Genomic DNA, 13,005 nt, shown 5'->3' on the forward strand with positions numbered 1-13,005 from the left:
AACCCATCGAAACTGTTCTCGATAGCGATACTCGCTATTATTTTTTATATTTATTCAATTCGCAGTTTGTTATACAAAATAAATTAAACACAGTTCGTCTCATTTACGATTAAAATACAGCGTATCATACAGTATATTATTTACAAATTGATGACATTCTGCTAGGTAAAATACCATGCTTCTTTCAACGTAGAAACAAAATCTACACACTAAAAACACTGTCCTCATCGTCCTTTGCTGCATCCGGTGGCTGGGGCATAAAGTAGACGCAATTTTCCTTCGTCTCTGTAGGGAATAGAACGACCAGGTTATAATCAATGTAATCGGTTGTGCGTGACGCTCGGCCGACGTTACCCAGCTTGCCCACGTGGTAGTCTTTTCTCTTGTTGCGCAGCACTATCATCGTGATGATGGCAGCCGTGATGAGAATCGCTATCACGACCAACGGGATGAAGTATTTGATATAGGCCACATTGTAGATTAGAGTGTCGCTGGAAAAGATGGAACATTTGGTTAGAATGCTGGTTTTTATAAACTAAAAATGATCGCATCTAGGATTTTGTATGTTGTCTCATGTTACTTGAGGAGCTAAAGAATTAATGAGTAACAATTTGGTATTGGTTAAGATAAACTCATACCTTAATCCGGTCTATTCTCGTCATTTTGTACAAATTTACATTGAGATTGTTCGATATCTCAAATAGGAACTGATAAGATATATAATATATGGGGAAAATCTGATGACATTGGAAGGCTGATAAAACGTGCCAGACTACAGTGGGCTGGACATGTAGTGCGAATGGTTGAGGATAGACCAACTAAAGTTACACTCAGCAGATAACCTCGAAGAGGTCGTCGATCGCGGCAGACACCGCACTCGCTAGTTGTGTGCAATTAAGCAAGGTACGAGAGGGGCGAATGTTCAAGGAGACTGGAAACTGGCGGCCAAAGATCAAGTAACCTGGAAATTAAAAATACATTTGGTAATGATTCGAAGTACCCGGATGATGGGTAATAGTACAAAGTTTAACGAACTGGTCTGAAGAACCAGTCATCGTATGGTCCAGTCCGAATTAGGAAGAATTATTAGTAACCGTAAGTGGTACATGGATAAAAATCCGTTCATAAATTTATGAACAAAAAGTCACAATTTCCTGAACTGTGTTCGATTTTCGAAAATCGCTACCAAGTTCCAGCAGTTGTGGATAATATACCTCGTAACCATGAAACTATTTATGTTTTCAAAAAACTATTTCACAATCAAAATATACATGACGACGCCATGATGGGGATACATTCCAATATTCGGTTGGGTTAATGTGGTTGTTCCTTGGACATGTTTAGTTTTTATAATGATTGTTCATATTTTGGGAATACACTGGTTTGTATTAACTTTCCGGCAGTCGCGCTAGTGCACTGGGTGCACGCTGCTTTGAAAATATAGCGAAATCGTCTTAGGGCATCAAAGGGTGCTTGTTCAGTGAGCCATTTGCGCGACTTCCGCAGGGTTAAGTAGATCAAGTAAAAGAACCATTTAAACGATGTCCATGATGTCACGTTATTGTGATATTTCTTTCATGAGGTTAATGTCGGTTTTTATTAGTGTGATCTATTTTCATGGATTCATGACCTTTGTCACGATTGCTGTAATTTCTCTTTAGATTATCGTGATATTTTAGTCACAAGTAGAGGTATTCATGTTCACGATTTCAGTATCTTAGTCACGATTTTTGATGTTTTGGTCCCGAGTAGTGTGAATTATGTTCGTGAATGCAGGATCTTAGTCACAACTTTTGTAATTTATATGCACGTTATCGTGATATTTGATTATTGGTGTGATTCTTGGGTTCGCTTTCGAATTTCACATATGGAGTAAGGCGACTCATGTTCATGTTAACTTACTATCGGATGTTTTACTCAGAGTAACGTGACAATATGAACAGGACCCTAAAAGTGTTACTGATTCGCGGTATCTTATTTTGTGAACTATACATGAACACTATTTGTAGCTCTATAATGTATTTTTGTTGCTCAGCGCACTTTTTGTTTTATATCCGGATACCACATCGACCCTTATCAAATGAATAACAATGTTCGAGGTTCTAATAGTTTTCTTATTTATGCAGCTCACATCTATTACTAGTCGCTAGAAGCTGGACAAAACTATATGATATTTCATGACAAACCTAAATTTTGTGAATTAGTTCATGTGAAAATTTCATGACCATGTTCAGAGTTGCATGAAATTGAAAATAATTAGATATCCCTATCCCCCTCAATATCACAAGCACTCATGACAGATCGTGAATCATCTACTAGGAAACATGAACCAGTTCACGAATCCATGGATATTTTATGATTTTGTAAACTATTCCACGTGCACGGATGATCAGGTGTGAGCATTATACTAGAAATCAGAAGCCAGTTCACAAAACCATAAAAATAATTTCATGATTTGATGAACCATTTCACGAGTACGAATGGTAAGCTGTGACAAATATACTAGGATTCATGAATCAATACACGGATACATGAATAATATTTGAACTATTTTACGAGTACAGATATTGAATTGTGAATCATCAACTAGTTCACGATGATTGAAAGGATTCTTGAATAATATTCCGAGTTTTGTGAAATGATTCACGAGGAAATATGTTTCGATTTTATGAACCAATTCACAACCACGAAAACCAAATCATGGTAAAGATGTAATAAATCGTAAATCAATTCACGTCGCATAGTCGGACTCTGAACAATTTTCCTAAATCTATGAATAAAATCACGATTCAACGTTTGGTTTTATGAATAATGTTCATATAGTTGTGAACTAGTTCATGTACAGAAAATCAATTTGGAAATGAAATGGTGGAAAGCGTGACTGAAGTTTACAAAGCAAAAGCAGATATCTCCATTAATAAAAGCGTTATATAGCCGTTACTGAAGGGGAAATGAACATTATTATAAAATACATGATTTTTGTTCATGGTCTAGTAAAAGGGTGATTGTTCCAGAACTCATGGCACTCTATTAACTTTTTGGAAATATTTTTACATTTCTTATAATAGAAATGTATTGAATTCGCTCAAACTTTCAAGATTTTTTCCGAAGCCCGGAGGGCCGAGTCTTATATACCAATCGACTCAGCTCGACGATTTGGGACAATAGCTGTGTGTATATGTGTGTGTGTAACGGACAAACTCTCATTCGTGTTTCTCAGCAATGACTTAACCGATCTTATCCAAACCAATTTTAAATGAAAGACCTATCACCCAGACAGAACGTTATTAAATTGTTTTTGATTCTGATGTTTAGTTTCCAAGATATGAATATTGGAAGGTGCAAAAATCGCATTTTTCGCGGTTTTTTGAAATTTGCTGCCGAAATTGACGACGTTAGTAGACAATTTATATATTTTAAGATAGTTTATATAAATACCTTTCGAACAAACTATAGATTGTTGAAATCGGAGTATTATTAACAGAGATATTTAACATTAAATGCACACGAAAGATTTTTATCATTTCCAATAGCCAGAAATAAGACCAAAAACATTCAATGTATTATTAACGTCAAAACGGATAATTTTAGGTGTATAGTATCTTCGGAGAATTTAAAGCATATAATATGCCTTTCTTTTGGTATTGTGATTTTACTGCTTAATCCCCCTAAGAGTGAGATATTTTCATAAATTTTCTTGGAAGTGATTGTATTGAAATAATGCCTTCAGAAAATTTGTAGCTCTTACTTTTGCGAATAACTTTACTGAAGACATCAAATACATATTTCGAATGCTTTAAAAGTTATGGCTTGTTGTTTGTGGATTACTCTTTGTCGCCTATTTATTGGTCAATATAGTATTAATCCATTTAAGTGAGCCAAACATTATTTCGATAAAACGAATTTCGTATTTCATTTCTCCATCTACAACCGCTAGAATAACCACCGAACAATTCCAAGTTGTCTAGATGGAACTTGATCACTCATGTGTGCAAAAATTATCATTTGCACGAACCTTCTGACTTATAACCATCGGATCGAAATGAATAACTCCAAGCAGCGGTGTAGCCAAGAGGATGCTTTGGGGTTTAACCTCACCCCCACCCTCACCAAAAAAAAATATTGGATTGAAGTTAAAAATTTATTGATGCTGACTGATTTAATTCAATATTACAATGACAATTATCTGATCAGTATATTGATGACCTATTGTATGAAACATCATGAGGACCTTTGAAAAATTGTGGAAATGCTATCCTGATCTGTAACTGATCTATTAGTCTTGATCTCACAGTACAGTTGTCTAATAACATCAATATCAAATACACACCTAAAAACATTCCAATAGAAACTCATTCAAGAGTTCTGAAATCAATCATAATCGTAATCATAATTTCCTATCATATTGAGTTCAGTTTTGAAGAGGTATACTGTAATAATAAGCGAAACTGGAATTGCTTTAATGTCTATGAAACTTAGAACTGCCCACCGAAAAAAATGCATAACTTCCAACATTTGCTGAAAATGTTTTTATTTTGGGAAGGCGCCGAGCTAAGATGAAAACGTTATAGAATTAATGACGAGAAAACCACCTTCCGAAAGTAGGGGATTTTATGAAAAATGGCGTTTTCCGTTCCGCCAATTTCGCAGGTTTACTATCTTTGATGAATTTTACAAACGTAAAACAGCACATCATTTGATAAAATAATTTTAGATTTATATCCTTCAAAAAGTATTTATGGCGAATTTAATCTTCAAACAAATTTAGTTCCAGACTTAATGTCTTCAGGAAATTTTTGGGGAGTGCTATTATAAACCACTTTGTTGAAGACATAATAATTTTAAATCAAATTATTATGATTTTACTGTTTATGATAAATATCTTCTATTGTTTATAAACGATAAAATTTACATTTTATCCAAAGCTTGAGTTTGTGAAGCTCACAATAGAAAGTTATTTTAGAAAAAAAAAACTAGATTAAGGAACACTTCGTAAATATCATTTTATATCTCGATATACTCCATATACATAGTATTCATGCCTACAATAAAGTTGTTTAAAATGAAAGTCTCAACAAAATTGCTAAAACCAGGAACTCTGTTACAATTTTTTGAAAAACTGATTCTCCATAATTTTAAAACTTCAAAGATGGCGGTTTCCATTTGGACAGTAAGTTAGATTTTCATCAAATCCCTACCAAACCGAATTTCTGACTATGCCGCTGACTCCAAGTAAGTAGAAACAAAGTCGTTCTACACTCGCCCACAAGAAACTTCTTCGAATACTGCCTATCTATTATAATACATTGAAGACCCGATTTGATCAGCCCCCAATTTTATCAGCCTCATATGAAAATATGTTTGATGGGCTCTAGCAGACAAACAAGGCTGAATTTAAGTAAATCCTTTCTTGATCATGTTTTCCTTATCTTAAAGATGCAAATATGCAAAAATAAAAATATATTTTTTTAAATTTTTGCGCTAGAAGACTATATTAAATAATCAGAAATAGATATTAGACTACATCAAGGGAAGGGAATATTCTTCCCTTCTTAACTGCTTCAGTTTATTATGAAGAAAAATATCGCGATTTAGTCAATGTGCCCATTTTGTCAGCCTGAAATACACCATGGAGACAATAGGAACAGGTCTTTACTGTATTTATTATTCACAGTAATAGGTACATCCCATTTTCTGAGGATATTTTCTTTAAATTGCATCGAACTACAACAATTTTTAGATAGTTTTCAAGGGGTTATTTTATCGATTCTTTCCAAAATTCGGCGAACCTATTTTCATTTGTGCGATAGTTTATGTTAAAAGGGTATACTAAATTAATTGGTAATTGGGGTTTATATGTTGCAGATAGAGAAAATTCATAAATTTTCCGCTTTTCCTACACAATTTTACAAAAGCTTCTTAAACAACTGTTTCTAATAAGATTATGTAAATTATAAAGTATTTGAAAATGTTTAATAGAAGTGACGGAAGGTTATCGAAAAGTTTCATGGAAAAGCAAATTTCAGTAATGATAATGGTTTTCCCTAACGGGTTTCGAGAGTTTTTTATTTGTTCTTTGGCATTAGGATTAGGGATAATAATTCAGATCAAAGATACTACTAGGCGAAAATTCACTTTTTTACTGGAAACATCGAGAAAAAATATGTCCTCCTCGAACCTGCGATCTTCCAGTCTCTAGTTGGGTGTGTTAACCACTCCGCCATCGAGGAACTGTGATGATGTCATCACATATTCCCAATACTATCGTGATCACCGCTGCAGCCTCCGATTCATCTTAATTGACCTATCGACCCCCAATGTCTCCTATAAGCAGATCGTCACCTCTTCCTCTCATCGATCGGGCAAAATCTCTCTCGTTATCTATTTTTAGGTCCAGTGGACTGCGCTCAAGGCTTGAGATATTTATTACACTGTTTGACCCCTACCTAACTCAGTCACCGCCAGACTTTGGTAGTGGATAGCAGCTATGGAGAGGGCATGTTGATATCTGCCGCAAAGCCTATCGGCAGATGTTAACGACAAATCCAGTCGTTGATAGAATTAATACATTCCTTGCTTTTCTTCATTCTCACCGTTCCGGTAATTCTTTCTCTGTCTGTTTTCCAGTCAAAACAAGGAATGTGCCATTTAAGTCAATATATTCTGATTCATGATTCCTGAAACCGAACTTCGACATCTCAAATGAGGTCCACATAGTGGATCGTCAGATGTTGGATTCGGTTGGTCTCATACTACCTCATAGTACAATACGGATCTATATGGATGGTTCTAAAATGGGTGAGCTGACTGACTTGGAGTATATGAACCAAGAATTAAAGACGCAATATCAATTAGAAAGTCTACAGGAAACGTAACTACAACCATGTAATCTTCTCAGACAGCCAAGCACTATTGGCAATGAGGTCGCCGAAATATAAGCTTCAACTGGTTTAGGAGTGTATCGCATCTTTTCAACAACTGGCAACTCGGAATACAGTAAAGATATTCTGGGTACCAAGCCACAAAAGAGTCGTTGGTAACGAAGTGGATGACGAATTAGCTATACGTGGTTAATTAAACATGTTTTTTGGATCAAAACCATTTCTAGGCATATCTACCTGTGCCATCAAACTAGAACATTCAGCTTGGGTAAGACACTATCTATTAAATGGCTGGCGTTACGTAGTAGGCGCTCAACAAGCTAAAAAATTCATACAACGACAGCCAAAAAAATAAATGGATTTAAAACGAAAAGACTTACATATTTACAGGACATTGCCAATAATTACCTGAAAAATTTAGTAACATTCAAGATGACGTTTGTCGTTTCAGTAACTACGAGTCCGAGTGCTCGGAATATATTCTCTGCCATTGTGCAGCATAATTTCTTCGGAAGAAGCGATACTTTGAAAGGCATCTTATGATGCTTCGCGAATTATTGCATACCATTCTCAAACGGATCCTCATTTACCTTAATAATGTAGTAACCGGTTGAAACGACACATGTGGACAAACCAACATCTCGCTTCCACCTTCATTGGATTCGGGTAATTTGTAACATGTAGGGGAATTGTGGGAAAAACCGACACTGTGGGTAAAACCGACACCCCACAACTTTTCCTAGAAATCAAATTTTTATTCATTTCATAATGATACATTATTATTAGTACGTTTATGTAGAGCATTTGAAGAAAATTTGGATTTACGTTAATGCGCCGAATGTCATAAAAATAAACAAAACATACGACAGCAGCGTTCATACTCGTCTGGATGTAAAATTTCGTTGGTAGATTTTAAGGTTTTAACCGAACAAAAGCTTTTCAAATCACCCCATTTTTCAGTACCTATTATTATCGGCCTTTCCTATGATCAACTAGGTTCATTGAAGACGAGTTTGAGAAATTCAATATTTTTAATTGCTTTTATAAAAAAATGTGCGCTGTTGGGGTAAAACCGACACCCTTTGGTTAGGGTAAAACCGACACACTGTTAAGATGGTTGTGTTTACTTGCTATTCATTACAAAAGGCTGGGGATCTTTGTGACACTTCAATTACACTATTAGCACACTATAGTAATAGCTGAAATACACAAAAATACTTTTATTGTGTTTATTTCTTATAAGTCTCTTTAAAAATCAAAAATTGGAATTTTTGCTTATCTAATTCTATCGAAGCTTTTGCTATTTCTGCAAAAAGCTCATCAAACCGAATTTCTAGTGTTCTCTTGGTTTGTCATAGACGAACTTTATCACAATGAGACAATGATATTATGTATACCCCAATAGATCGTTGATAATCAGAGTCCGAAAAATCAAATCTGAAAAAGATAGTTTCACTAAGAAGTGTGTGTGTGTCACTTATAAGTGAATGAATCCAATAAGCAGAACGTAGAACGCTTGCAAATCTTCTCTTACGACATAAAATGACACTGGAGGTTGCAATGATGTGCGCAAGGATTATTTGGAAATACTCATATCAAGAAATAATCCTATAGCATAAAATACTCTTATTTATAGTACTACGCTTTCGAACTTTCTTCCCCTCACTACATGATGAAGCAATAAAAAGCACATATTTGCATCATACATACTCACACTTTATTAATCACGCATATATCTAATTTTTAATAAAGATAAAGATTTTAATAAAGTGGAGAGAAAATAAATTAAAGGGGGTGTCGATCTTACCCCTATAGGGTGTCGGTTTTACCCGCAGTACCTAAAAAAGTCACTTTGTTTTCCAAGTTTTACAACCAATAATTTTTAATGAAATTAATTTTTCGAAGCGCTGAAAAAATTATGTCTTGTTAAGAATTTTCTGAAGAAGAATTGTGCATTAAAATTATAATTTTATTGGTTTTGTGGCAACTTAGAAAAAGTGTTAAGCTTAAGGTGTCGGTTTTAACCATAATTCCCCTAGAGCAAAGAGCAGTAAAAGATAAGCTGAATAATGGTCGCAGTGGCAGAGTTTTCATTAACAAAAATGCAGATCAGAAGCCGTAGGCTCAAAGAGTGACGAAACTGCAGCGAAACAACAATCTACTCTTAGATCTTGTAGTTTTGGACGGAAGCAGTGGCGTAGCCCCCGGGGGTTTTGGGGGTTAAACCCCCCCCCCCCCCAAACCAAAATTAATTGGATTGAAAAAAATAATTGATACTGACGAATTTAATTTAATATTCCACAAAATATTTTTGGAAAAATATTCTCTGATCACTACATTGAGAACTGTGTTTAAAGCGTCATGAGAACTTTTGGAAAATTGTGGGAAGGGGATCTTGTAACTTATCTCTTAGCCAAAATCCCATAGTTGCCAAATTACTTCAATGTAAAATAAAATAATTGTCTGAATTATTTATCTCATTTTTGGAAAGATGCTTCAAAATATGAATTAGAGACAATTTTTCGAATGGGAATCCAAATTTGAATAGGTTGATTGCATATAAAACATAAGCTTGTTTACCGAAAACTTGCATACATTTCAACATTTGCTGAAAATGTATTTTTTTAGATTGTGTAGAGTTTAGACAACAATTCAATATAGTAAACAACAAGAATAACATTTCAGAAACTAGTTGAAAGCTGATGTAATTTTGTCTCTAGCAGGTCAGGATCGGTTTTATGAGCATTGGATTTTTGTTGTATTATCAACTATATGAATAGCCTCTTAGCAGGATGCAATGAATGGCGTACTAAAATTTTGTGTGCTACGTACTAGTACTGCAAGTTGTGAGGTTGACTAATGAAGAAAAGTAAAATTAATGCTCGATAAATTTTTAACGGTCACGATCACATTCATTCGAAACTGCCAAATTTCGATGTTAAGTAACATTGAAGAATTTCAAAACGTAAAACTGTTCATCTGCTGATAGAATAATTTTGACGGTTAATCCTCCTAGAAGTAATTATAGAGAAGAATTACTCTTCAAGCAAATTTGAGTCGAGACTTAATGTCTCCAGCAAAGTTTTCGAAAGTGCTATTTCAAACAACTTTGTCAAAGACATAAATATCCCACATATTCAGAGTATCGAAATATAGTAGTAGAAAATCTTTACAACAAGCTATTCTGAAATTACTGTATTTGATAAATCTCTTCTGCGGTAATTAAATAATAAATTCACATTGCGTTCAAGGTGCCTTTGAAGCTTACAAAAAAATAAGGGAACTGGATTTAAAACAAATAATTCTCAGATATTAAAAGGACTCAAAAACACAAAGAGTGATTCCATTTTCAGGAGCTATCATCAATTCGGCGCTAGTTTAGTCCGCCCACCAAGTTAGTGTCGGATTCTGATGAGATGAAGTCGAAACGCAAGTTTCAGTTCCATCCATCCATAATTTAGTTATAGGTTCTCAACTCACAATGATTGTTTCAAACAATTTTATCCGTAGCGCAGAAACAAATAGTTTTCATCTAAATTTTTCTTCACTAAGGAGAAATATAGCAGGCCCAGTCCAATAAAATCGCTATATGTTGAATTCATGTAGCCTTCATATTTTCAACAAAATTGTTTGAAATGACATTATCAAAAACTTTGCTGAAGGCACCATGTCTCTTAATATTTTTGAAAAATTAATTCACCATAATTACCTTTATGAGAATTAATTAGTAAAATTTCTATATCAAAGCAGGCGCTGTTTTATGTTGATAACTTCCCGAAGTTGTCAAACCTTCAAAGTCAAGGATTATTATATTAGGTGATCTTGAACGTTGAAAATTTTTTAGATCATTTATCCCACTTTAAAAGATCGCAATTTTTGACTTCATTGACATATTATACAAGAAAATAATCTATAGAGGTTTGAAAACTGTTCCATGTTGATCCTTCTTGTTTGTAGACTGGAATGACATCTGTTAGACTACTTATGTTTTTGAGTTTTCAATAATTTATCAAACTCATATTAAATTTTAGCATTTTTTCAAAAAATTTGCGATTTCCATCAAATCCCCCTCCAAACCAAATTTCTGGCTACGCCACTGGACGGAAGCGTTGTTGAGTCGGTTGCATTACACTAAGTAAGCACGACTTCCAGATTCCTCATTTTATTCCTAGTGTTAGGGTGTTCAGAGCCAGATAGAATCTAACAGAAATTTGTCTCACAAGCAGTTATAAGATCTGATAATCGTCAATCAGAAACTAACGAAGAGCATACTACTTCGCCAAAATCATTAGTAGTTTGATTGGAATTGGACCCAATGAGGTGAGGAGAGAAGCAGTCGTGAGAATAGTACCACTGGACGACTCGCGCCGTCTGTATCTTTGTTGATTGGTCGAGGCTCTTCAGCACGGTAGACATATACTTCGTATTGGCACCACTGGATTGAACCGGTGAGATACTGAGCGATACTGCACGAGCGAGGGCTAGATATCATTTTAGTTCTGTGACAAATGGTGGGCGTTGTGCCATAGTAAAAGATTTATTTACGAGCAATACTTTAAACTGCATTTAGCAAATCATCTTTCTCTTAAAATATTCTTAAACTGCAAGTACAAATGAACTATAAGCAACGTGTTAAACTAACTTGTTTAAATTTAGGTCAAGGGAAGGCTTTGATTATCATTGTTCGGAGAGCAGATGAGATAAAAGAAAAACCATTAATGTAAGTTTAATTCATTTATTTGCCTAAAATTGATTAAAATATCTAACAAAACTTCTAGTTTTGAGCTGCACTAAACAAAACGGTCTGCTTCCAAAAAAGGGTTTTTACTCGTCCGAACACTACACTGGCACTTGTTTTTAAAATTGCCGTGCTTGACCGTCTGTCCACGAGGGTGGACTTTAAGTTGAGCTAAAATTGGAGTTATGGAACTCTAAGCTAAAATTGGAGTTATGGAACTCAAGAAATAGTTTCATCTCACACGAAAATCTGTACTAGAAGAAGCTTTACTTTGTTCAACAACCTCCAACACATTCTGACACCGCGTACTTCCAAAAAGTTACTGGTGTCTGAGGCGATTGAGTAGTAAGCTGATTGCTTACCCTCAGTGGGATTGGATTCAATCCTTTGAGATCTCTGAGCTTAAAAATTTAAAATTATTTCCTGAAGAACGTAAATTTTAAATTCTTTCCTGAAGAACGTAAGTCGTTGGTACCGATCCATGTATTGATGAGCCGATACTTAGGGCCCACATGATGGAGTTGTTGCCGACGGAAAATAAATCCGAATAAAAAAAAATTGCGACCATCATGCCGACATACGGAGAGGTGGTGTACGTTTGTAACCAGGCGTGTCGTGAAAATGCTGGTAGCATGGCATGTTCCTGTTTTTTGGCATATTTAAAATGTGAGTTGTTATCAGCTCCCATACCACATTATGTACATATCAAGAACTGGACCTCACGTGCCAGAAACCACAATGAAAAATATTCTACTACAATCAGATCCAATACATAGCCTTCAATGATGCTAGCTAAACCACGAACGGTCGTAGCTTTTGAAATAGCAACGGATGCTGTTGTGGTCTGACCTTGAATGCGAGTGGAAGTGAGCAGCACTGGTTATTAACTTGAGAGTTAGTATGTAAGAGATCCCGACCAAAAGAAAGTCCCCTTACAATGAAGTAATGATTCCGGGGGCGTTCTTTTTATTACACGTGGAATGCCAATACAGTAGGATTCCGTTTTCGGCAACAATTTTATTTTTTTCAGTTGCCAAAACCGGAACCGTACCAAAAATGGAACCTTATTTTTGAAGTTTAGATTTTCAATTTACGATTTCAAAAATGTTTCAAGGATTTTTAATCATATGTGAAATGGAATGAAATGAAAGAAAAATATAAGAAAATTCAATTTTATTCATGTTTTTATCAAATTCAGACGTCGTATGGTTGGGCAGAATGCTACTTTCGACGCTCAAAACCTCTAGCGCCCTGGGTATATTTCGTGGAGGATTGGTGTCTTTAGCAAAATTTCTTAGATGAAAATGATAATTATTTTGACAATTTAGGTTTTGATCTAGATAAGTAGAAACTGATCTAGATTAGTTCTATCTTTTGACAGAGGTG

General features: G+C 35.0%; 1 protein-coding gene across 1 annotated transcript in view; it reads right to left on the bottom strand.

Moving 5' to 3' along the window:
* Positions 1-13: 13 nt before the first annotated feature.
* The window catches only part of LOC131679432 (fibrillin-1-like), a 96,315-nt gene continuing 83,323 nt past the window's right edge, over positions 14-13,005 (bottom strand). Inside the window, exons 11-12 of the mRNA XM_058960162.1 lie at positions 355-491; positions 14-285 (exon numbers count right to left, since the gene is read on the bottom strand). Of these exons, the coding sequence (XP_058816145.1) occupies positions 203-285; positions 355-491 (220 nt within the window). The 3' untranslated portion in view covers positions 14-202. The remainder of the gene's footprint in view (positions 286-354; positions 492-13,005) is intronic.

Source organism: Topomyia yanbarensis, chromosome 2, assembly GCF_030247195.1.
Source record: "Topomyia yanbarensis strain Yona2022 chromosome 2, ASM3024719v1, whole genome shotgun sequence".
Lineage (NCBI taxonomy): Eukaryota > Metazoa > Arthropoda > Insecta > Diptera > Culicidae > Topomyia > Topomyia yanbarensis.